This window comes from Apodemus sylvaticus, chromosome 1 (genome assembly GCF_947179515.1).
Source record: "Apodemus sylvaticus chromosome 1, mApoSyl1.1, whole genome shotgun sequence".
Lineage (NCBI taxonomy): Eukaryota > Metazoa > Chordata > Mammalia > Rodentia > Muridae > Apodemus > Apodemus sylvaticus.
In genome coordinates this window covers 114,307,007-114,334,779 of record NC_067472.1, presented here as the reverse complement: position 1 = coordinate 114,334,779, position 27,773 = coordinate 114,307,007, and the positions used below count along the sequence as shown (strand labels likewise).

At 36.4% G+C, this 27,773-nt stretch overlaps 1 protein-coding gene across 10 annotated transcripts in view; it reads left to right on the top strand.

The window, feature by feature from the left end:
• The window catches only part of Dlg2 (discs large MAGUK scaffold protein 2), a 1,203,331-nt gene that overhangs the window by 685,027 nt on the left and 490,531 nt on the right, over positions 1-27,773 (top strand). For all 10 annotated transcript variants that reach the window (XM_052158733.1, XM_052158754.1, XM_052158740.1 and 7 more), the window contains one exon: positions 18,937-19,073. In XM_052158733.1, the coding sequence (XP_052014693.1) occupies positions 18,937-19,073 (137 nt within the window). The remainder of the gene's footprint in view (positions 1-18,936; positions 19,074-27,773) is intronic.

The window sequence follows — 27,773 nt, the reverse complement described above, 5'->3', positions numbered from 1 at the left end:
CAATGTTCTTCTGTTCTATTTTGTGTACAAATAACCTGTCTACTGGTGAATGTCAGGTATTGAAGTAAACCACTATCAATAATTTGAGGTCAATCTGTGATTATAGAACTAATAGTGTTTCGGTTTTTTGTTTGTTTGTTTGTTTGTTTTTTTCATTAAACTGAGGGTACCTTTGTTTGGTATTTAAATGTTTAAAATTAAAATCTCCTCTTGGTGTTTTTGCTTTAATTATGTAAAGTACCCCTCCATATCTCTTCTGAGTAGTTTCTTGGTTTCATTTGCTTAGAGCCCTTTTTGATATTAGAAGTCTATTGTTGATGTTGACACATATTCCTTGAAGACAGCCAAGGAAAAATGTCTGTTTTGTAACAGTCTGCTAGCCTATCTCTTTTTCTTGGGGAACTGAGACCATTATTTCAAGCATTACTATTGAGAGGTACATATTAATTCCTGTCTTTTGATGCTTAGTGGTGTTTTTTCCTTCTTTATTGAATATATTCTTCATTTACATCTCTTCTTTTTATTTTTTTATTTATTGAATATCATCTCCATTTACATTGCCAATGGTAAAACCTTTCCCAATTTCTCCCTTCTCCAAAGACTCCCAATGTCTCCTCCCACCCCCTGCCTCCACATATATGCCCCTCTACCTGACCTACTCCCACCTCCCCCCCCTCAATTTTCCTTTGTTGGGGCTTCTATTGAGCCTTCACCTGACCAAGGATCACTCCTTCCACTAATGCCCAACAAGGCCTTTCTCTGCCACATTTTTAGCTGGAACCATGTGTACCCCTTGGTTGATGGTTTAGTCCCTCAGAGTCCTGGGGTGGCTGGGTGGCCAAAATCATTGTTCTTCTCATGGGGCTGTAAGCCCCTTCAGCTCCTCTGGACCACCCTCCAGATCCTCCACTGGGGACCCCAGACCCAGTCCAATGGTAGGCTGCTAGCATCTGCCTCTGTATTTTTAAGGCTCTGGCAGGCCCCCTCTGGAAACAAACATGGCATGCTGCTTTTGGTATACACTTCTTGTCATCCATAGTAGTGTCGGATTTTGATGATTGTTTATAGGATGAATCCCCAGGTAGGGCCTTCTCTGGGTGGCCTTTACTTCAGTCTCTGCTACACACTTTGTCTCCCTATTGCTCCTGTGAGTATTTTGTTCCCTTTCTCAGAGGAAACAAAGCACCCTCACTTAAGTCCTCCTTCTTCTTGAGCTTCCTGTGCTAGGTAAATTGTAACTTGTTTATTTTGAGCTTTTGTTCTAACATCCGATTATTAGTAAGTGTACACCATATGCGTTCTTTTGTGATTGGGTTACCTCAGTCAGGATATGCTAAAACCTTTCCCAGTTTCCTCCCTCCACAAAATCCCCCAACCCCTCCTCCCAGCCCCTGGCTACAAGTATATGCCCCTCCACCCAACCTACTCTCACCTCCCACTCCCACTCTCCACCCACTCGATTTCCCTTTGTTGGGACATCTATTGAGCCTTTACAGGACCAAGGACCTCTCCTCCCCCTGATACCCCACAAGGCATTCCTCTGCCATACTTTTGGCTGGAACCAGTAATGGTGTTTTCTTAGACTTCTTTTGATGAGCTCTCCTGGAACTGTTTATTCCGTGACCTCTTGGAGGCATTCATTCTTGTCTTCAGACCAAAATATTTCATCCATCCACTATTCTCTGTAGAATGTCCATAAATTCCTTTAATCTGCTTTTATCATGGGGATGTTTTATTTCTCTCAATTTTAATAGGTAATTTGTCTGGGTATAATAATCTGAGTTACCGAACTTGTAATACGTATTTTCTGGGCCTTCTGGGTTTGAAAATTCCTGTTGAAAAATAAAGTGTTAGTCTAATGGATCTGCCTCTATAAGTGGCTTAAATTTTCTCTTTTGAAGCTTTTAAAACACTTTCTTTATTACATCTTTTTAATATTTTAACTATAACATGTCATAGGGAACTTCTTTACCAGTTCTATTTATTTAGTGTTCTGTTTACTTGGATCTCTTTAGATCTGACAAATTTTCTTACCTAATTTTGTTGGAAATATTCTCTGTATATTCACTATAATATTTTTTCCTTCTTTGCTGGTAATTTAAAAACATGGTCTCCCTTATGTTGTCCCTGAGCTTTCTGATATTGTATTCGTATTTTTAAAAGAAATTATTGTTGGCCTTTATTGAATGATCAAGTTTTTCTGTCTTGTCTTCTTGTGTTCTTCTGCATATTCCATTCAATTGGTGAGACTTTCCACTGAGGTTTCTGTTTGATTTGTAGAGATGTTATTTCTAGAATCATTTCAATTTTAGATTTTATTCAACCATTCAGCCCTTTGTTGAATTTTATTTTCATATGCTGAATTGACTTCCTTATTTTGTCCATCACTTTGATTTTGTTCTCTTAGAATATATATGTGTTTTATCTGGGTTATCTGATCATTATCATAATCATTGTTTCAAAATTATTTTCTGGAAGTTCTTTAAGATCATTTTATTGGTACCATTATCATGGGATGAGTAATTTGTGGAGGAGATATATTGCCTTGGTTTTTCATGTTTCTGTTTCTGGACTAGTATTTGTAACATGTACATAACATTGCTTCAGGAGACTCTCTGGACTGGGATCCTGGAGTAAAATTCCTGGAAGTTATAGGCAGTCTGGTGGCCAGCACCTGAAGAATGACCCAGTGTCAGATAGGTATGCTTAATCAGTGGAAGTGAGGAATAGGAAGCCAGAAGTCTTGGTTCCTAATGGGACAAGTTCCTGTGTAGCACAGGTGAGTCTAATCAAGGGAAGCCAATGCCCCCTACTTATTGCAAGAGTCCACTAAAGCTGGACATCTAGAGCAAAACTCCTAAGAGCTTTAAGTAGGACTGGTACTTGGAGTAGTTGATAGATGGACCAAAGTGGTGGAAGCCCCAATTTCTCAGTTGGCACAGAAGCATCCAAGATGATGTTAGTGGACAAAAGCAGCACAGGGTACTAGGGCTCCCTACCAGTTTTCACTTTCATCTACTGGTTATCAGTTTATAGATCTGTCATTTAATTGAAAGAAAAGTGATGAGATAAATATACTAATTTGATTTCAATTATTTATAACAATTTTATAAAGAGTAACTTGTTTTTATTGATTTACAGTTACTGATTTGAAGTGAGAAAGGTAGAAGGGATCATTTGCTCATTGCTCGGCTTTCAAAATAACAAGTTGTTTTCTTGTCTACCACAGAAGATGAAACTAATTGTACTATTATCTCTGTTAAAATTATTTAGGTTAAAAACTGAGGCCAAAAAAAATAAAAGGAAAATGAACAAAGGGTAATAACTGATAAGAATATTCCAATTAACTTAAACATATAGTACTACAGTTTCACAAGGGAAAAGAATACTAGTAAGTAAAGAAAAAGCACTGGCCAAAGTTTTCTTAAAGTTAAAACACATGAATGTGCCAGATATGATAGTGCATGACTAGAATCCTATCCCTAACGGGGCTCAGGCAGAAATACTGGGACTTTGAGGCCAACCTAGGCTTCATACTAAAATCCTATCTTTAAAAAAATAAAAGTAATCAAGACAGAGATCTAAGAAACTCATTAAACTCCCAGGATAAAAACCCATAAAGAAAACTACTACAACAGATCACAGAGACACACAGACACTACAAACAACAAGGAATGAAAGCAATGAAAGGAAGCACATACCTTACATACAGAACATATACCTATAGGTACTGGCTTCTCTATAACAGGAGGCCAAAGACCAGCACATTGACATTTGTAAAGGGGTTAAAGTTTCTTTAAAAGTTGCAGTGCCTAGACTGATAAACAATGGCACATAGGACTAGAAAAGAATACTATTTAAATTTGATCTTTACAATTGTTAGTAGAGTAGTATTTGTACTTTATCATCAGTACCCTGCTCTTAAGGGTTAAGGGTGGCTGAATTAATCTGAGGTCTCATTCCCAGGATATGGAGGATGATTTAAAGAGTGTCTTTCTCGTATGAATATGCAGTCTTCGTATTTTTCTAGGCCACTGGGGTTACGGCTGTTATTCCATGGACATTATTCAGAAGGAGTTAGCTAGATAAGTGGAGCTTAAACACAGCAGTAGCAAGAGCTGTGCAGCTCAGCTTTGCTTCCACAGTGCAATGCTAGAAGCTCTTTGAAGTACAGAGTTGTGACATACTTTACCAAAGTCTGACCTGAGAGTAATAATTAGAAAGTAAAAATGTAAGCAAAGGTTAACTTGAAAGCATAAAAAACAATGGCTTGTCAACTGTAACTGTTTCTATATGTGACAGGATTCTAAAATCTGTTAATTCATTTTTATCATTATTGTTGTTTATTATCCCCTGTGAAATTGCTGGCAGATTGTGTTTTTATTAAAGTGAGGCATTATTCAAATGATTTGTTATTTTTGATGACTATTCTTACTAATATACTTTTAAAATGCCTCTGAAAAATCGAGTGCTCCCTCTTCCTCCTGCCCCTCCCACTTTAGGATAATAGTTCTCTACCTTGCTAAAAAGTGAAGTCATTCCCCTCTAGTGCCCTGTTCTGGCTTTATTTCTCTTTAGCTTTTACACATGTACAAGTTTCCTTTTTAGTAGGCACTCTTTGTGTCTGGGACTCAAAATACCCAGACTAGATTAAATGCTGATCTTCCTTCAGAATCCAATAGAAAAGAGTATTTCCATCAGAGAATACATTCTTATATATTCTCAAAATTTGGTCTATTTATTCTATTATTTTCTTATTTAAACATCATAGTACAGTAATTAAAACTATATGCACTACACTTAGATTACTTATGCATACAATGGTGGAGATCCTAAAAGCAGGCAATATTATTAAGGGCTGGCTCTACTAAATTTATAGTGAATGACCACAGAAATATTTCTCTGATGTCTTCTACCAGCATTTGTCAATTTACTCATTGACAAAATGAAGATGAAAATCACGCTTGTTTCAGGACAATAAGAAAAGGTTACTTCATAAAAGCCTTAGTTCCTGAAATTGATAGTGTTAAATTGGTTACATGTTAGCAGAGTTCCCAAGCCTACCTGTCACACTCTTCAACACCTATTTCATATATTAGGTGGCCAATTAAAAGTATATGTGGATAAATTAAGCCTATTGACTCTGCTTCTGAACATTTTATGAAACAAATTTAATATGTACAGAGTCAGAAGAATGTGGGTTGACATATATTTACTTAACAGACAGATGAATGATTAAATGTATTTAAAAACTCAATATTGAATAATATTATACAAATGAGAAAAGATGTAAAGTGATTTTCTTTGGATATATTCTTGGATATATATGGTTTCCATATGTATAACCCATAGATGCAAAAAGCAGGAAAGCTTCCCAAATAAGAAAGGTCTTCAAGTAGAGACATATTATGCAGATATTGGGCTTTCTTACATTATCACCAACTGAAAAAAAAAGAATGCTGTGTTAGATTTGCAATAAAAGAAGTATATTTGTACTTATTCAAGAACTACAGTTGGTTTACAATGAATTGTGAAAGAAGAACAGTGCCAAGCTTTTATACATTTTTCAAATGTAGTTCTGTCTTCCCCACTATCAGCTGTGATAATGTGGGTCTGACCATTTCTAAGTCTCCTAATTGGTTCAGTTTGTACAATAGTTGGTCCAAAGATAAAAGAAAACTATACAAGAATGGCTCTCCCAGTGATTCCTCCCACTCAGTGGGCAGTCAGTGTAAATTCCTTTGTAATCAGCCAAAACCTGAAGAAAAAATAGTCAGTTATTTAAATGACTACTTAAACACTTTATTTTTATTTAGACTCAAATTTATATTAAATTGCACAATTATTCTTTAAAATGATCCCCATTTTAGAGGGCTCTATCATGTGAACATAATATAACCCAAATCAACAATGTTAGAAGAATAACATATTCACTTATAAACTTTGTAATCTGTCTCCAATATTTTTATCTCGCCCACATTAATTTGGCATAGTTTTAAGTTATTTATTTTAACAAGTGTCTTCAAAGAATGACTCTTTCACATTAATATTTTATCAAATCATATAATGACTGTTTAATATAATAACTATTTAAAGCAACGGGTATGAAAAGAGATGAATGGCTAAGGTGAATATGATGTTAAACATGTAAACAAAACTACTAGCAAATATACAACTCCATTTTGTGTGATGAATAATATTATGAAGCTTTTTCCCCATGAAAATTACTACCCCTTAACGATGCATTTTAGTTAATTCAGCAAGTTCTGTTAAAATGATGAGGTGCCTACTACAAGTATTAATGAAATTAAAGAAGTCACTTTTCTGTTAACCATAGTATTAATATAATAGTATTGAGTGGTCACTCTGATGTCCCTGTCCCTATAGGAACTTTATCTTGCAGCTAGTTATTTCTTTTATCTTCCAACCTAGACTCTGAGCACCTCTGTATCAGTTACTGAGAGGTAAGGATTCAATTTACAAAGAGAAATAGAACCTGGTATTTCTGTCAGTAGAATTAAATGAATGCCAAGTCCCTTGGGAAAATCGAATTATTTGATTTTATAATTTAAGGGACCAGATGATCAGTTTTGTTATAGCTAAAATCTAGTACAAGAAATATTTGGGTTTTTTGTTGTTTTTTTTGTTTTGTTTTGTTTTTGTTTTTACAACCCAGATAATCAACTAAACAGGGCTCTTAGGGCTTATAGAGATGGCAACAAAAATTACAGACTCTGTATGGGTCTAAGGTAGGTTTGTGTAGCTTGTTGTTCTTATGGGGTACCCTAACAGAGGGAGTGAAGGAGTGTCTCTGACTCTTAGCCTGTACTTGGGACCCCATGTTCAGTCGATATCCCTCGAAGAGAAATGGAGGAAATGTAGATATAGCAGAGACAGGAGGAAGGGGACTGGAAAAAGTGGAGGTAGGGGTCTGGATGTAATGTTCGTAACAAATAAAAATTAAATAAATATTAAAATGAATAAATATTAGAATAAATAAAATTAAATAAAAGTTAAAATGCAAAGGGAAAGAAATGGCTGCCCTCAAAAAAACAACTGTGTTTTCCTAACCCTCACTTGAGTTTTTTGGGGGGCTTCTTTTACCCCTATTGCCAGAATTCCACATATTCTCAGAATCATTTTAAGAGTTTCCTAGACTGGGATACAATACACAGCACAAAGTAATTAGCAGCAAACCCTTCGCTGAACAGGTTTAGGTTCACCTCTCAGCCCAGGGATCGTTGCAGCTCTGATGCTGAGACAGTTACCTAACACCTTTTTTCTTTATGTTCTCACCTGTAATTTATTACAATACTGGCCTCCTTTATAATGAGATGAAATCAGTGATAAATAAAATAACACTTATCTTTTCCTTTGTGTGTAGTAAGTAATAACTACAGGCACTTATATTGTGCCTTACAAATTTTATCATATATAATAATCATTCTCTAATGGGAATAGCCTTTAAACCTTCACTTGCACCAACACTGCACAGCACACTTCCCGGCTCACCTAGGGATCCTCTGTGTTTTCTGCTCTCCACTGATTCCTGGAGAGAAGCTCGTCAGAGGGAAGAGTGGGAGAAAGCAGCCTCATTTTTTTCCAAAATTAGATTTCAAATTCTAGAACCCCAAACTTGAAGAAGGGAAATAAAATTACACTGTCCAAGCAATAGAAATGCTGAATAGACTTGTTTTCGGAGGAAGAGTTAGACAAAATGTTTTCATTTGCATTTGGATATTCCTCATGATTTTATCTATAGGGAAAGCCCATGGGTGGGGCTTGCTTGGGTTTAATTTGTTTTTGCAGCTCACTGTCCAATTATCCTACCAGGGTGAGAAGTAGAGATTGAAATAAAACTAAAAGATCATCATTATGCAAGCTGACACAACACCCATAATCTCAGTGGCTGAGGGTTCTCCTAATGTTCCTAATCTGGCAGACAAGTTATAGCACAAAAGCCCTGAATTGGGACTAAAAGGGTGTATTGCTCTTTCCAGTACTATAAAATAAAATATAAAACACTATAGACATGACAAAAATATGAGAAGTGCTTTCAGTTGGGGGGTATGGCTCAGTGGGGGAGCATTTCCCCAGCATGTGCAAAGATCTGGATTCGATCTCCAATACCGCATGTGAAAATGAAAGAATGGCGAATAGTTTAAGATAACATGCTCAACAATAAATTACTAACAGCAAGCTTATGGCTTATTCTACAGATTCTGCTTTGTTTGCTTACCCATTGAGTTAGCAAATATTTATTGAGAGTTATGTTTCCTAAGCAACGAGCATAAAGCAGAAGACTCAACCCTTCTGCTTGTTACCACTCTAAACAATAAGCAAAAGAATGGCAGATGAAGATAGGGTAATACATGCAGTTGCTTCAAAACAGTGATGCACTTTAACCAGAGCTAAATCTCCCTAGAGCCTCTTATTCCAATGTGTCCCCATTCCTCCTGAATCTTACTTACTCCTTGATTTGTCCTTACAAATTTAATTTTATAATCTGTATAGATTTATCAATTTCACTTGTATTTTTCTTGCTACCCTCTCCAGTCTATTGAAACACCTAGCTTGACCACCTGATTCAGTATAAGTATTATGGCACGCCTTACTTTCCTTTTGTCTCTAATACATTTATTAAAAGTCCTTGAAAAGCCTTTAGAAAGTGAGGAATGTTGTCGAGCACTTACTAAATCAAATCCTGATTGAATATCCATCTGCCAACAGCCATCTAAATAACTGCACATCCGAAAATTACGGAACCTACTTTTTCAAAAACATTCAAGCTAATTATGTCAATTGTTGAGATATATTCAGTTTCTGAATACTTGGAACCAAGCCTAATTCCTGTTGAAGCTGATGTAGTTCTAGATGGATAGATACTGTTAATTACATTTCATCTGATACACAAACAAAATTCTTCCTGAGACTCTTCACAAGCTAAAGAACCCATGACTTAAGGAATGCAGAGTCATTGGAGGGGAGTCATTGGGAAGGTAAAAGAATGTAAGAGACTGGAACTCAGCTCTATAATACATCTCTTTTCTCTGTTGAGGTAAATGTGTTGGAAAAATATACAGTAGTATTTAAGATAGTCCAGGAAATAAAATACGAGCTAATATAAGATGTGACAATGGTTAGATATGACTTTACATCTGGTAATTCATTTTATATGCTAATATTTCATCTTTATCTAAGCTTCATGCAATTATAAATGAGTAGGGGTTATAAAGAATGATTATCACATTCAATTCATTATAATCTTGTAAAGGAAAGAAAAGGTAATGGATACTCTTTGTACACTGGCATCTATAGTAGTTTGTGGTACTTTTTCATAAATTATCATAGTACTCAACATGATTTTAAGAAGTAGCTTGTAACTTCCTATATTCTCCTGATGACCTAATACTTAGAAAGCTAAAGAATTATGTGGCCTTGAATGCTAGGACCAATCAATGTTTGTATCTTTAACCTTTTACCATCCACATAGTCTCTATGTCTTATTTAATTAAACCTTCGCACAGGTCAGAAAACAAACCTATTGAGAATTTAAATATTCATTAAATATGTTCAATCATGTCACAGATTATTTTGGAAGAGCCAACTAACTTGGTGAGAGTGTATAATTAACCTTTGAGTGTCTGTGTGAGATACACTATACAGATGAAAAGGTTTGATGCCAGAAATTTTCATTCACAGTAAGACAGTTTGTGAGAAGGCAAAGATAACTGCTTGCAGTTGCTGTTACTAAAGATCTTAGCTCTGCCCCTCAAAACCTCCTCCTAAGGGAGCCTCAGTCACTTGAGCATTTTTAACACGCCCTCTAGTTTTTATACAGCAAGCACAAAGCTCTGGGTTTAAGCTCCAGAAACACATCCAAACTGAAATGCAACTCAAAAGGACCTATAAAGCATTATATGTGGTCAGTGCAGAGTATTTTTAATTTGGAGTAATGGAGATTAGGAAGGGCTTGTAAACAAGATGTTACTGAACAAAGCTTTGTTTTTGTGGATGGGAACATACCATGATGCACCTAGGAACTTTCAGGCATTTCGGCTTGGTTTCCACAGCAACCTCTCTGCAAACTGGAAAATCCTCATCCAATTTTAACAGACTCAGTGAAGCAGTATTCGGCAAAACCAGAACGGGGAAGTGGGAAGGGGTAGGTGGGAGGACAGGGGGAGAGAAGTGGGCTTACGGGACTTTCGGGGAGTGGGGGGCTAGAAAAGGGGAAATCATTTGAAATGTAAATAAAAAATATATTGAATTAAAAAAAAGAAAACAAAATACTTGGGAAGATAAAAACAAAGAGTTTCTAAATGTGATCACAAAAAAAAAACGGCTTTATATCTTTGTGGTAATTTTTTATTACTTGGTGTGTTGGTATCTTGATACCTTGAAATCAGTCTGTAAAGTATTTGGATATCAATTGTAATGTGCTTGCTTTGCAAAATGGCAGCTAATTTTAACCTGGAAAAATCTATACTTGTGTGATGGCAGGTAAAGGGGTGGCTTATTACTTAGGATATATTTAATTTTATAACACTGGAAAAATATGCCACTTAAGGTGTGATAAAATAGACTTGGAGAACATATCTGTAGGAGAAGTATCAAACTGTCCCCAGTCCCGGGAGCATTCCTGTGGTCCGAGCAGGCTGCTTGATTTATAACATTCAGTAGTAATAGTCAGGTCAGTCCTTTGCATGAGTAAATAGCTAAATTTGTCTTGCCTTGATAATTCCTAGTGTCCTTTTAGGGAGAATGTTAACATGGTTTTCATGAATTCTGATAATACTTATCATAGTAGTTGACATGTTGAAAGGACTTACTATAACATATTCTAAGATGTTTAGTCTAAATAAATGAACTAAAATATATGTATCTCTGCTGATGTGAATGACAGATATTTAAAAGCATGTATATATCATGTGCCTATTTGATCACTAAATCATTTAGTAGACTGGGCCCACAACAATCACTAGATGCTCAACAGTGTATATTATGCCACCCCTGTTCTGTGGGATCCTGTAATTTATTGGAAGGTAGGAGGGAGAGAGAATGCAGTACACATAAGAGACCAATTTGTGAGATTCCTCTATTTTCTGTGCTACTAAGAATTTTTTAAGAATCTTCAAAAAAAGCTACACTAATGTCCTAATTAATTTATCTATTTCAAGCCTTAATTAGATAATCATTACAGATCCTTTTGTGCAAATTTGGTGTATTTTTCTAATAAACTGCTTGCTTTCTAGGCAACTACTTAAAAATTTCCAAAACTTTCTTCAGTTCTCTGACACCATTATTTTCCTTATTCCTGGTTAGGGACTATCTTTTCTTGTTGTCAAATAAACTGAAGATGAGATGGTCTTCATTGTCCTGCCATTATGCCTAGAGTCTTCATGTTTATCTTTGGAATCCTTTCTTCTTTTATTTCTGATCAGGTTGAGATTGTAACCTTCTGATTCCTTCATTTGTCACAGGTTGACTATTAGTTACTGTATCAGTAACTGAGCAAATATGACCAATCTTCAAGTTTAGAAAAATTGTCTGTAAGCGAACAAAACAGAAAGTCATAGACAGGGATACCTGATCCTTCCTGGTGATTCCATGTGCACAAATGCACAGGCACAGAGGCATTTACATATACATAAAAGACATATGCAAGACAAGCTATCAAAGAAAATAGAAACGTAGCCAAACTAAGAAAACAATGTAGCAATTCTCAACCCATGGGTCAAAATCATGAATATCAGATATTAACATTATGATTCACAACAGTAGCAAAATTATAGTTATATAGCCAAATGAAATAATTTTATGGTTGGGGGCCACCATAACATGAGGAACTGAGTTAAAGCGTCGTAGCATTAGGAAGGTTGAGTGCCACTGATTGTAAGGTAGGAGTGTCAGCAACATCAGCAGTATTCCAGGCAATGTAGTAAATTCAAAGGCATCTCAGGTTTGCAGGACCTGTGTGTGGAAACTCTGGGTAATTGGCTAAGCTGCTCACCTGATAGAGCTCATTTATAATTTACACAACTACACTCACTACAGGAGGAGGGAACATTAAAATAACTTGCATATGGCAGTGTATTCATAAGACTGTCATTTAAAAAGAAATATCTGTATACAATAAATATTCCCATCAGTCCCTGGAGACCAGAAGTTATAGTCATTCCCTGAGCCTGCCACAACAAAGCACTCCAACGTGGACAGTTTAGAACAGCACAGATACATTATGTGAAGGTGACAATGGTTGATTCTTTTTAGAAGACCCAGAGGGGTAGGGTATTCATGCCTTCACAACTCTTAAGATCATTGAAAATATTTAGTATACCTTGGTTTATAAGTCTATTTTTCCAATCTCAACTCCCATCATTCCTTGAATTCTTCCTGTGTATTTTAGTGTCTAGATTTCCTCATTTTCTCAGGATTAAGGTATAAATCTACCCAAACTAAACTCAACTTAATTTGTCTCCATAATGAAACTGGTTCTAAACGAGCACACTGCCAGGCTGCAGGGGCTTTTTGCAGAAATGGCCCATACCTAAGGGATGCCAGGGACATAGACTGCTCCACGTGACATAATGATGAGAGTGAGGAGATTTTCAGTATGGTCAGTGGAGTTAGGAGCTACATGTCAATCACTGTTCATAAACAGCTGCTCGTACAAGAAATGTTGTTATGAGTTCAAGAAAATATCATTTTAGATAGGAAAGAATAGGTAATCCCAGAGGGGGGATAAAGGAAGAGCAAGCAATTTCCTATGAGGACAGATACAGGTTTAGAAAACAGTGTACACGGTCCTTTGAGTCAGCAAAAGCAGAAGATATGAAAGTTATATGTCAAAGTTTCTGTGACTCTCACATTATAGGTACTAGGGCAAAAGTCTTCAGTTGTAAGACCCTGTATGGCATACTGAGGTCTTCAAAGTGTTTTCAAAGGGCCACTTTTTCAATTCCAAAACTTTCCCTTTTGAATCTAGAAAAAATCCAAAGAATAAGCAAATTGGTTTTGACTTTTAATTACAAAGATCCACTGCAACCAAAGGGATTCATTCATCTCGCAAATAAAAATAAAAGGCATATCACTGGTTATTTTAAACAGTTTTTTTTTCTAAATGTAAAGAGAAGTCAAATGGTCTGTTATCAGTACTTTGCAGATGCATGGGTTGGATTTCTTTTTTATTCTTTTTTTTTAACAGACTTGTGTGTACATTCAAATATTAAGTTGCCCTTGAGGGTAGGTGTGTTCTAAGACAGGCCAGCCAGAGTTCAGAACCAATTCCCTGCCTCTCCTTCAATAAAAACATACACAGAACATGCAGAATATCAATAGTGCTCTCTATAAAGCAGTAAACAGCCTCAGCAGGAGACCCTAAATAAGCTGTGACAGAACCAAGCTGTTTAATAATATCAAATTGTTTGGAGAAACCCTCAAGGGATGTCCCAGTAAAGTCACATAAAATGATGTTGAAGCAAGTGATTGAATGGTGCTCAGCTGTCCCAAGGCTCAGTGCTTTACACCCACAAGGAATGCATGGGCACATTGGGATCATATGACATTTTTAAGGATTTCATTTTATTTGAGCCTCCCAAGCACAGTACCAATCTATGCTGCCAAGCCTTCAGGTTCAGCCCCCGCCTCTCACCAACACCTCCCCCTCCATGTACGCAGCAGACAACCACTGAAAGCCTGATCTGTGATCCACTCACTGACTTCTCTATTTACACAGTGAGGAAGACATTCTGTATTGGAACAGATGAATTAAAGGTGTTAGTAAGCTTTGTGTGTTGCTTCCCGGCACATGAATCTTCTATGCTCACATGTGTAATGAAGTAAATTCAGAAATACATAAAAAATCTGGAGTGAAGCCAGCTTTACATAATAGATGGAATCCCAAAATTCTACGGGCATATCCACATTTGTCAAACATAGTTTCAATTACTTGGGGGATTAGCTGTTTGAGTTTGGCATATTTTTACTCTTTTTTCTTTTATATATATTCTTTATTTACATTTCAAATGTTGTCCCCTTTCCTGGTTCCACCCCCCCCCCGAAAATCCCCTAACCTATCCCTCTTCCCCTGCTCACCAATCAACCCACTCCTCCTTCCCTGTCCTGGCATTCCCCTACACTGCTGCATCCAGCCATCTCAGTACCAAGGGCCTCTCCTTCCTTTGATGTCCAAAAAGGCCATCCTCTGCTGCATATGCATCTGGAGACATAGGTCCCTCCATGTGTACTCTCTGGTTGATGGTTTAGTCTCTGGGAGCTCTGGGGTTACTAGGTGACTCATATTGTTGTTCCTCCTAGGACCCTTCAGCATCTTGGGTCCTTTCTCTAGCTCCTCCATTGGGGACCCTGTGCTTAGTTCAATGGCTGGCTGAGAGTATCCTCCCTCTGTATTTGTCATGCACTGGCAGAGCCTCCCAGGTGACAACTATATCAGGCTCCAGTCAGCAAGCACTTGTGGGCATCCACAATAGTGTCTGGGTTTTATAACTGTATATAGGAAGGATCCCTCGGTGGGGCAATCTCTGGATGGTCTTTCCCTCAGACTTTGCTCTACACTTTATCTCTGTATCTCCTCCTGTGGGTATTTTGTTCCCCCTTCTAAGAAGGACCAGAGAATCCATACTTTGTTCTTCCTTCTTCTAGAGATTCATTTTATTTATGAATTGTGTTTTGGGTATTCCAAGATTCTGGGCTAATATCCACTTATCAGTGAGAACATACCATGTTTGTTCTTTTGTGATTGGGTTACCTCACTCAGGATGATATTTTCCCATTCCACCCATTTTCCTAAGAATTTCAAGAATTCACTGTTTTTAATAGGTGAGTAGTATTCCATTGTGTAAATGTACCACATTTTCTGTATCCATTCCTCTGTTGATGGATATTTTGACTCTTTCTAGCTTCTGGCTAGTATAAACAAGGCTGCTATGAACATAGTGGAGCATGTGTCCGTATTACTTGCTGGAGAATCATCTGGGTATATGCGTACAGATGGAATAGCAGATTCTTCCTGTAGTATTATGCCCAGTTTTCTAAGGAACCACCAAACTGATTTCCAGAGTGGTTGTACCAGCTTGCAATCCCACCAGCAGTGGAGGAGTGTTCTTCTTTCTCCACAATCTCTCCAGCACCTGCTGTCTTTTGAGTTTTTGATCTTAGCCATTCTGACTGGAGTGAGGTGAAATCACAGAGGGTTTTGATTTGCATTTCCCTGATGACTAAGGATGTTGAACATTGCTTTAGGTGCTTCTCAGCCATTTGATATTCCTCAGTTGAAATTCTTCTTTATGGGAGCCCAGAAATATCTGTTAATTTTACCTACTTTTGTGATTTAAGTAGGGTTTTCTGTTTTAGCTTTCTATGTAGCCAGCTAATAGGAATATTTAGTTTCCATTTTAATGACCAAAGTACCCACAGTGGGAGGTATAAAGGTGAGCAATATCAAGTCTTTTCACTGAATGGATTTTGTAATTGACTCATTTCATATTCTAGAGTTATGTTCTTATCATGATGGTTTAAAAAAAAACCAGTAGTCAATGAGAGCTTTTATTTCTTAAAACCAGTGATTTTTTTTGGCATTGCTGACTCAAATATTTATAATTCTGTTGTACTACCTCAGTCAGTGTAGTCTATCATACCATAAAAACATGCTGTCCTAGGGATGTTGCTTCTGTGCCAAGTTCAAGAAAACTGGGTATGACTAGTGCTATCTTTCAGTATGTCTGGAATCCAGAGGGAGAGTTGGGGTCAAAGGTGAATTCTCTTTTATGAATTCTCCTTCAACCTAAGAGGAAGCTGATCCTTTGTTGATCCTTTTCTAGACTCTTTAAAAAGTCACACTTCTCTCAACACCTCTGCCACATCCTACCTCTCCTGTCAAAAGTATTAAGTGTCTAATTTTTCTCAGCAGCCAAAGGGGCTCAGTGAAAGCAGGGGATTGTATTTATCCAGTGTCTATTATGTGTCAATCTCTGTAGGATATAGAGTGTGTCTACCCTTTTATTTCAGATGAAAAAAAATTGAGAAAGGAATTTCCACAGTTGTTAGATAAAGAAGTCTGGATGAGATGCTACCTCTGCTGCTGCCCTTTCCCTGCTTATGATTGTCATAAACTCTGGGCAGACCAGTGGTAGGAAGCTTATTTGAGTTCTGCTAATCCAGAGGTGTGCCTCACATACTCATGGACTGTTCAGTGTTCTTCCCCTCACTAACTCAAAGGCGCCAATCTTCCTTTTAGAGGGAAGTTTTTTTTTTTTCTTTTAAGAGACCTGTGCCTCTTTTTCTCCTTTCACAATCATTTGTTCTTTCTCTCGCTGAGAATAAATGAACACTGAAACTTCCCTGTCCAACTTTTCTCTATTACACAATACAAAGCAAAATCCATGTCATTGTAGAGCTTGAATTTTCACCAAGCAGACGAATATATATATGTATGTATATATATATATACATACATATATATATTTTCGTATTTATATATTCGTATTTATATATATATATGTGTGTGTGTGTGTGTGTGTGTGTATGTACATGTGTATGTGTGTGCACTAAAAATCTCAGCTTTTTTTGTGTTAGGAGAATCTCATAAGCTCAAGAATACCAGGCTAGCCTTGACTACAGACAGAACCTATATTGCATATGGAAAGACACACGTGTAACTTATTACAAGGTAACAAATGCTAAGAGAAAACTGAAAGTAGAGATTGGTAAAAGGGGTAGATATATTCATTCCCTTTCCTATTACTGTAATAAAGCTTCCTTACCAAAGCACCTTAAAGGAGAAAGGCTTATCCACCTCAAGATTCCAGGTCATTGCAGGCAAATCAAGGTGGTAGAAACTTGAAGTAGCTGGTTATATTATATTTTATTCAAGAGCTGAAAACAATGAATTAATGCTATGTGCAGCCCACCTTCTTCCCTTGTTTAGAATCAGGCCCCAACCCTAAGGAACACTGCTCACCTTCAGAGTGGGTCTTTCTATATCAATTAACATAATCAAGACATTATCCCACAGATATAGCCAAAGGCAAAACTGATCTAGACAATTTCCTATTGAAACTCTCTTTCAAGGTGATTCTAGATTGCATCAACTTGACAATTAACTCTAACCAATGGAGTGTATGGTTAAGAACATTATTTAATAGAAAAATAAGATTCTGGCTTATAGAGAAATTGATATTTGAATAAGACCTTGAAGGAATACTCTAGCCAGTTTATTTCTATTATAGCCATGATAAATAAAACAGGATGATTGTCTAGGTCAAAATGGACAGAAATTGGCTAAAAAATACATAGAATAAATGGGCATGGACATTTGTGCTCACAATCCTAGCACTTAGAAAGTGGAAAGTGAAGGGTCAGGAACTCAAGTCCAGCTTTGGCTTCAAATAGAGTTTGAGGCTGTCCTGGGCTACATATAACACTGTCTCAAATCAAGAAAACCATAGAATGTATTTAGGAGATGTTGGTTGTATGAATGAATGTGTGAATGGATGGATGAGAATGCATTCAATTTTAAAACATATATGGATTTTTAAAGTGTAAGTAAACTGGTTTTCTTTATACAGGCAGAGATACACATTGTATACCATACTGAACTAATAGCTGGAATATGTCTAGGCATGATATGCATAGCTATGATTTAATTCCCAGGAGGCTGAGGCAGAAAGATCATGGGCTTAAGGACAGCCTGTACAAAACAGTGAAACCCTGTCTGGAAGTGCAAAATCATAAAAGGAATACTCTCTGAAAATATTTGAAAATTATTCAGTGAGGGTTGATTTAAAACATATTCACATATCATTAAAATATGAGAAATTATTAGTTGTGTAACATCAGAAACATTCTCTGGGTGTCAGAGGTATGTGTTCTACAAATGTCTGACTTCACCTTGAATAGGTCATTAAATAAAAAGAAGTACATGAACCTAATCTCAAAAAAAATGAGGAGGAGGAGGAAACAGTTTTCAGCTGATGGATTTATGTCCACAGTGTTCATCGTGATTTCATGGTCTTTGTAGAGTCTTCAACTTCAAATGTCAACTCTATAGTTATTCTCTTTGTGAGACTTAATCTTCTTTATGGTGGTAATGTGTTCCATAGCTCTCAGGAACCAAGACTGTCTTTGGCATTTATTGCTGGTATAGTGGATGTAAATCAGAGCTCTTAGATATGTGTTTAACCTTTTTCTTTTCTGCATTTGGAATGACCTCTGTTATACTACAAATGCACTAGATTGCATGTGAAAATGCAAGTGTTAAAGGTATATTTTTAAAATATTCTTATGCTCAGCCAGTGAAATTACAGTTTGGGACAATCTGAGCTAATTATGTGTTTTAAAGTTCATAGGAAAAGCCAGTTTACAGACATTTTATCTTTTCTTTGGTTATTGTTTTATGTCCTAAGAAAAGAATTGTATTCATGGTTCTATGGGGGGTGTAAATCACCAATAAAGAATAATTACTCACTTCAGTAGGAAATTAGATAACACTTTTTCAATAGCCCTATCAATTTGGGACCAGTTTCCATTATTTTAACAACTATTATAGTTTGTTTAACAAAACCATTGCATTTTAAATATAATTCCAGGGTATTATTCACTAAGTTGACATTTTTCCATTGTTTATGTTGTCCTTATTCTTCCAGTTACTCGTCATCAACTCATTAGCTGGAAACAGTCCTGGTTGGTGCCCAGTCACCAAATAGGACAAAACTAAAATCCATATAGGACTGCCTAAAAACAAAAATCTTTGCATGGTTAGCAAAAATCAATAATCCCTTCAAATATTTAAAGAGCAACATTGATTTCAGTAGAATCTTTGCTGCCATTTATTAAGAAAAAAATGTACTAATTACTTGTCAGTTGTTTATATATAGTTAATTGTATTTGTTTTTATTTTCTGTTCCTCTCCTCCAGGTTTAGGCTTCAGTATTGCTGGAGGGGTGGGAAACCAGCACATTCCTGGAGACAATAGCATTTATGTAACAAAAATTATAGATGGCGGAGCTGCACAGAAAGATGGAAGGTTGCAAGTAGGAGACAGACTGCTAATGGTGAGTGGAACTCAAGCAGAACGGTGTGCAAATGTATAAGCCTCTTTTATCTCCCAGTGTGACTGGACTGTCTAACTTGGGAAGCTATATCAAAATACCCTAGACTAGATGTCTTAAACAAAAGAAATTTATTTTCTCAGAATTACAAAAACTATTAATTCATTTTTACTAGGGCACTCCTCCCCATTTGCAGATGGCCACCATCTGAGTACCTCTCACATGTCCCTTCAATATGATCTTGCTGAGTGAGAAATGGATTCTTCTTCTTCCTTTTCTTCTTCCTCTTCTTCCTCCTCCTCCTCTCCTTCTTCTTCTTCTTCTTCTTCTTCTTCTTCTTCTTCTTCTTCTTCTTCTTCTTCTTCTTCTTCTTCTTCTTCTTCTTCTTCTTCATATTCTCCTCGTCCTCGTTCTCCTCCGCCCACTCTTCCTCCCCCTCCTCCTCTTCCTCTTCCTCCTCTTCCTCTTTCTCCTCCTCTTCTCCTCCTCCTCCTCTTCTTCTTCCTCCTCCTCCTCTTCTTGTTCTCTAGCAATCTTATCAGATTATGATCTTTTCTTTAACTCATTTAACTCCATTATATACCTGTGCAGCAATGGACATCATCAAACAGCTGGACTGCAGAAAAGAAAGGGGAGCCTCAGAGAAAGAATGGGAAAGCCCTAGTAGCAGCCAAGCATGATTAGGTATTTTGGTCAGTATCTAAAAGAAAGAGATAAAGATGAAAAAGGAAAGCATGCAGTCTTAGCAGTGCAGCATGATGGGAGTTCCGGGAGCTGCCAAATCCTAGGAAGGGATTTGGGGAAGGAAAAGTAGATTATCTCATTAAGGAGATAATCATTCCTCCCATCTCTTTAGCATATTCCCAAATGGCTCTGTTTTTATGAGCAATGGTCTTCTGGAAACCCAGAGGTGGAGTCAAAACACCTATTATGCAGTAAGAATTTATCTAAAGCTCCAAGGACTCCCAAGCCTAATGCCTGTCTAACTACTTAAGATGAATTATATCTCCAAGGAGCCATTATCTCCTCTTCCTTTATGAAAAGTGTTAGGGGAAGAGTCGTATGCACAAATCACCAGAATGACCATTTCATGATATATGCAAACTTGGAAGATAAAGCATCAAAGTTTTCTTTTGGTTACTCTTGTATTCCTAGGCTCTAGGGAGTTTCTGTTTAATCTCTGTGGTCTAACTTTTGATTGTGAATAGCCTTTGTGTTGAACTCATCTCTCTATATAGTATATACTAAGTTTCATTAACTCCTTATACTTCCTTATAAGGTAACATTTATTTCCTATGACAAAATAATTTCAAAACAAAAGAAAGCAGATATAGAGATATTTACTAATGTAACCATGTTCCTATAATTAAAGATGGGGGGAACTGACTTTGGCGTCAGTGCAGTCTAGCTGTGCATCCATGTTCATCACCTCAAATAATACTTATATTAGCATATAATATTTTCTTATCACTGGATGGCATTCATTTCATTGAATCTGTCAGTTGATTCTGTTTTTCTTCTCTTGGCTTACAATTTAGTTAGTAGTTTAATGAGTATCTCATCCAACCACCATTTCACAAAGAGTAGATAGATAGTCTTTAGGAAGGAACTTTTCTGTTGAGAGAACATCCAGTCAAGTTGTACAAGCTAAAACAAGGAAGGAAGGAAGGAAGGAAGGAAGGAAGGAAGGAAGGAAGGAAGGAAGGAAGGAAGGAAGGAAGGAAGGAAGGAAGGAAGGAAGGAAGAAAGGAAGGAAAGGAAGGAAGGAAGGAAGGAAGAAAGAAAGGAAGGAAAGGAAGGAAGGAAGGAAGGAAGGAAGGAAGGAAGGAAGGAAGGAAGGAAGGAAGGAAGGAGGGCAGGAGGGCAGGAGGGAGGGAGGAAGAGAGGGAGGGAAGGAGATATGGAGGGGGAATGGAGGGAGGGATAGAGGAAAGAAGGAAGGAAGGAAGGAAAGAAGGAAGAAACGAAAATAGGAAGAGACAGAGTAAAAAGCACCAATAAGACATTTGGTCACACTTGCTACTCAGGGTTTCCAAATTCTTGACCACCTAAATTCACCACTGGTTTCATTCTCAAGAGGCTTTGAAACTTCTCAAAGAAACTATATTTCTTTGTATGCTTTGGATATTGATCTTGGAATGTTGCATTTTCAAACAAGAAAATTATTTTAGGTCCTCAAGATATAAATAACTTTTGCTTATAACATAAACATAATTACTTAAAATGTTGACATTAGAATAAAGTGTGAAACCATCTTCTACATTGAAAATGAAGAGGAAACTTTCAAGTAGTGGCTACCTCAGAACAGGTTTCACATTTTACATACTCAGAGTTCAGATATAACTTTCCCAGCATTCCTTCACCTGATGTCATTATGAAATCATGCTAGACCTGCCTGCTGATTTCTTGGAACTGGACCTAAATCAGTAGACTTATTTCTAAATTCCAAGAATATAAAGGTCCCTATATTCATATAATTCTACTAATGATTTTTTCAGATGCCATGGTATTTTTCCACAATAATTTTTATATTCATTGTAAATATAATACTTTCAAAAATAGCTATGACATAATTCTTCCCTGTTTTAAGTGTTAAGGAATGAATGTGTTTTTTTAATGAACTTTCCACAATAATAGTTCTCTTCTGTCCTATATAAGGAAAACCATAATTAGTACTTCCAAGGCAACTGGCAAGTAAAATCTGGGAATGAAAGAAAATTATTTTATTCAGTTTAAAATGTTCTGAAAGAAAAAAATGACCCTGAAATAAAAACACAAACAAAAAATAATGAGTGATGCTGCCCTGAATACCAATTATCTTACATCAGACCCCAAGATATGTTACTGCTCCCCAACACTCTGTTTAACCCCTTCTTTATAATGTCTTTTCATAGTCTTCTACTCTTCTCTCCCAAAGGAAGTGCACATGATTTAGACTCTGTGACTTACCAGCTGCAGCATTCTAAATAGGCCATTCTTTCTGAAGCTGTTTACCCTACTTCCTTCTTTTGGTCCTTAGGAAAATGTCCCCAATATATTACCCACTCAGGGTACTTTAAGTACACTGGCCCAAAAATGAAACTCCATATTGGGCTATGGCTCAATTAAGATCTTACATAGCAAAATCCTGAGAATGGCAACAAATAAAAATTAGTTTATATTGAACTCCCATTAGTTTTCTTAGGCTTTGTGTCTACATATCTACAATTCTGAAAGTCTCCAGTCACCTAGTAAATGAGATTGCAACCTTGAGAGAGCAGACATGGTCTCAATAATACCCTCCTTGGCTTCACAAGTATGATAACTTCATGTTGAGCATCTCCTGATTCATACAGAGTATATAGAGTATACAGTTCCTTGTAAGAAAGTTCTTATGTTTTAGAATTTAAGTCTTAAATGTCATCTTTGTTTGGAACCTCACAATCCCACAGAAAATCAACTGTATGAAGTTGATATTTCACTTCTGATGTGACCCTTCAAAAGTGGAGTATGTAATACTTTCCCACAGATACATACTGAATACTTAACATGATCACATATTTTTTCTCATTTCATTGAAAATTATTTTCTATACTTTTCTCCCTTTATATTCCTGCCCTTAGAAGTGGGAAGGATCCATCCACTTTTCATATATGTGTACAAGTTTGTATGCTGTGTCTTCACTGCCCAATCTTAAGCTTCCAGATCCTCAGACCTTGCAAAAAGTTTACTTTTTCTATCCAATTACAGAAAGTTTCTATACAATTACAGTGGTTGATCATTGGGGAGCAGCCACTGTAAACTGAGATTTTTAGATAAAGAAGTAGCAAAAGGTTAAATTTGAAACTTGTGTATCTTTCAACATGAAATCTGTGAGCAAGGAAAACCTATCTTGATAAAAAGAGATCTGGTAGTCTTAACTAGTAAATGAATTAACTAATGAGCAAACACAGTGGTGGATTATGTTGAGGTAAGGAGCTAGTTGTCTGTTCTTTAGCTGTCAAGCCATAGTTAGCTTAGCCATTAATGTAATCAGAGACATGAGAAGCATAAATTTTATTCTAGATGTCATATGTTAATCAAAATGACAGAAGTTAGTCTGTATTCCATTACCTAAACAGTTCACTCAAGTCTCTGTGGTCTCCATGGCAATGCAGGCAGAGGCAGTTTGGCCATCAGGCCCAGAATATGAGAGGCTTTTTTCTATGGAAGAGGAACATGAGAGAGATGACATCACATACTCTTATGTAATATAAAACATTTAACTCTACAGATGTCCTCTGTTTGTCCAATTAGGCAGAGCCCTGGCAGTGTACAAAGCATAGGGCCAGTGTCGCCCAGTGGTTGGTGTGTCACAATACAGGTAGCATCTTTTGTTGGTGTGTCCATATCTTTTTGGAGACCTTCTGGGGAGCGGGAGATCACTGTTAAGATTTAGGAGTCTCTATCTGTCATAGCAAGTTTAAATATTTAATGTTATATTCACCAGATCTCTGACAGGATTGAGAGCTACTATCTAGTGAGCATGTCTGTGTTAGACAATCTATGCCTTTTTCTGGCTAGGTAGACCGTAAAGGAATTGCCAACATTTGTTATTACACATTCATTTTTTTATTACAAATAAATTTTCACTTAAAACACCTTTGGCATTCTTACTATTTTATTTTCCACAATTAAAGACCCAGGCAAATGATACCACCCAAGCCAAGCACAAATTATGCTGTAAGGAAGAATTATACTGTCTAATTTGCCATAAGCTTATAGTATCTGAAATGAGGTTTTATGGCCATCCAATTGTATGTTTCATAGTCACCCAAATATTTGGTATATATTGTATATTTCCATGTGATATTTTTAATGTCCTTGACTTCATGGCATTAAAAAAATTTTGTCTGTTTGTTTAATTGCAAGAGATAGCAGATGTTTGTGGATTATACTGGAAACTTAACTGTTGAAACCTGAGTGAATAGATGATTACTTGAGTATCTTGAGACAGATGGTCAAAAGCTGGCAACATTAAAGTTTTGGGGATTTTTAATCTTTCATATATTTCCATACACTGTTTCTTCTTAAACCTTAGCAAGATGCTCCTCAGAGCCAAATGTATAGTAAAAATGTAGTCTTTTTTACCATCTCTGCATAAAATACCTGAGACTTGAAATCTACTATCATTTGTCATTTTTACAGCAGTAACTTTAGTTGTTGGTTGTCAAGCTCCTTGTCACGTTATAATTTAAGATTTAAAAATCTTACACTTTCCCCTCTATAACCTCTACTTGACATTTAAAGAAAAAAAATGTCAGCAAGAGAATTTATATACTTTTACAGAAAATGAATTCATCTCTTCATTCCTTAAAAGGGAAGTAGTAAAGGAAAGAAAGGATGATAAATGCATTGAAGTCATGTGGAAAAACACTGGACTCAGAATTTGAGGAACTACTATGTATTAGTCATGGGCAGACTCTAATCTACCAAGTCACTGTAGGCAACTAAGGGCATCTTTGTTCACTTATTTTGATTTCTCTACCATAGTATCATTGCCTTAGATTAGTATTTCCCATTATGGGTTTTTAAATATTAGTTCCTTTCCTATGTTATTTTAAAGGACTCTAAAACCATTAAAGATTGGAAAATTCTGAAGCATGTATGTGACTCTATTGAGGCTCCTGAATAAACATATACAAACATATTAAAACAGAATAAATGAGCATATAAAATGATATTAGCAACATGTGAAAATCAACATATAAAAAGCATTACAGAGATCTTTGAAGTAATCAACTAAGGAAATATTTTTACTAAATCTGTACATTTCAACCTTATTTCTCATGGAATACTTTCATAAAATGATACTTATAAAATGTTCACAACTAGAATTCAATGGGACACACTCTGAGAAGAATAAATGGGCTTTCATTTTACTCCTAAGCTAAGGAGATGGTAAAAACATCAAATAGTTTTGAAGAGGAGAATCCCTACTTTTTCTGAATGAATATTGTTTGTAAGGACTTAAATTGGTTAACTTTTTGGTAGCTTAATAAAACTGCCTGGATGAACCCTCCCACATTAGCGATTAATCAAAAAAAATATCCCATAAACTTGTCCAAAGGCCAGTCTATTAGGAATATTTTTCTCATTGAGGTTTCCTCTTATCAAATGGCTCTAGTTTATATCAAGTTAACAAAAACAAAAACAAAAGAAAAGAAAAACAATAAAAAACAAAAAATAAAAAAAACAGTAAAAAAAAAAAAAGGACATTATGTTCCTATATTCTACACAAGAAATAACCATAAATGTGGTCAATATTGATGAAATAGCTTCCTATGCCTCATTAATTGCCCTGAGCATCAATCACACTGCCCTGTCCTTTTGGTGAACAGTACCATGGAGGAAGCTTCAGTCACCAAAGGAAATTCATACATTTCTTAAATACACATTAAGAAATGTATGAATGATTTCTGAAAGACGAAAATTCATCCAGATGGGGCTGTGATGGTGCCTTAGAAGCTGGAGTGAGCCTTTTCATCTGAGGCTTTTTTTAACTTTATATCCCTACCTGGCCCAAACTGAACATCCAAAGTAGTTGCTTGAATAACCTTCAAGTCTCTTCTTTGCCTCTCTGATTAGCACAAATAGAAAGCAGAAAATCAGCACAGCTGCCCCACTCTTTCCTTAAGTAGGGACTTTTGATCCTGTTGGATATGGCACAATCATTATCTTACAGCATATTTAGCTCATTTCAACCTTTGTTAAGTGCCAAGTACTCACAATGATTCATGTGGAAGAATGCAAAAAAAAAAAAAAGAACATAATTTTGTCATTCGTCTTGAAAACAGTAAGGGCAGATAAAGGTAAGAAAGAATAGGGTTGAACACAGTAGGGGTGACAGCATCCTCCACAGGAAGAGGCTATTTCTAGAAGCAGGGCTCAGCAGCAGCTCAGTGTCTGACTATGATTGTTTGATTTCTATATGTATAGATTTTCTTTTATGTAGGGTTTCTGCAAGTTTCATGGTATCATTCCTTCCTCACAAATACAAACGACCAAATAAACACAAGCATTATCTTCACTTGACACATGAAATTTCTAGTAAATGAATTGGGTGACTCAAAAAATTAATAAAACCATGAAACTAAAAATTGAAAACCAACCTACACATTCTCAAAATCACCAGAGATTGACACTGTGTCCTATAATGTGTTTAATCATGAATCCTTTTAATAGAGTAATACCATACAACAACACAAGGAGAATTGAGCAGGTCCTCTATTTCTTAAAATACTCAGATTTAAGCAAGTTTAACACATGGTTAGTGTTTCTGATCAGTTTAAATTGCACACAAGATGCAGCCGTCTTTGTCATTCAGTTTCAGGTCACTACTGGGATTGCCTTATGCTGTAGTGCAGAGACTTAGTACAGTTCAAATTCAGATTGAATGAATGTATTCTTAGTAGCAGCAGAAAGAAGGCAGCCTTAGTGCATTGCAAAGAGCATACAGTGCTTGGTCTCCCTAACTTAGCTTTCATTCTTCTTTATTTAAGTAGCTTTTGTTTTGTTTTGCCCAAATAAAGTTAATCTTGTTTTAAAAATACTGATGCATATTTACCATTGAAAACATTAAAACCAAGAAAATATTAACCAGAGATAAGCATACCCTCATATTCCCTATTTAGTAAGATTTTTTATTTTAGAAGGAATTTCATTATCAACAGTTTATTTCAATATACTGTAGAAATCTCTGCCATGGGGTTATACAGTTTTATTTTCATATCATTGATATTACTGCATTGGATTGATTTTCTTATTTCATGATCTAGTAACCAAATACTTTGTCTCCTTTTTAAAAGTTAGCACTGAAGTTTAGGCTTTTTCTCCAGCAGTACTGAATCACATATCTCCTTATATTACCTTTTTATATAATCCTATGTCCCTAATCATCTCCCCATCCTGTTCCCCAGACACGAGCAGTCTTGCATGAAAGTATAAAGTCGGGTATTCATTCACAGTCTGCATATCACAGACTCCTGCCCATTCCTGCCTCTCCTATCCTCCAGCCCCCTACTTCTACACTGCCATGTAGATACTTACACTTACTTGATTTTCTACACAACTGGTCGGGGTCCCTTTTCTGTAGGTCTTGGTTTGCCACCCTGTATGTGCTCCAGATCATGCCTTCTCATCTGTGGAGAGAATGAGTCATCTTATCTCCAGCTTCTTGGTCTTGGCCTCAGTCCTCTTTACTGTTGCAAGTATGATCCAAGGCTGCATATCTGCCCCTCATGGGATGATTCCCACACATAGCATCTTACTCAAACATGCATCATTTCTTTCCCTGAAGCTAGGCCACTTGGTCAGTGTTCACCACAATAGTCAAATGCGTGATACACAATTAAAAGAAAAAAATCAAAAGACAATGAAAAACAATGACTGGAACAGCTAACCAATCAATGTAGTGTCTCTTCTCTACATACAATCATCTCCAGCTGTAGGCCCTTTATGCTGGAAGTTCATAGTATAATGCACACACATAATTAACCCAAACAAACCCACTTTGTGAAAAACAATTTTGAAGACTTCAGCACAAAAGAACACATTTGGGGCCGGATCCCACACTATTCTAATTTTTTTTAAAAGACCATACAGAAGCTTCATCAGAAGAACCCTAATTAAACTCATCAGTTCACAGATGTTTGCAGAAAAATGATCAGCAAGAAAATTTTGCCA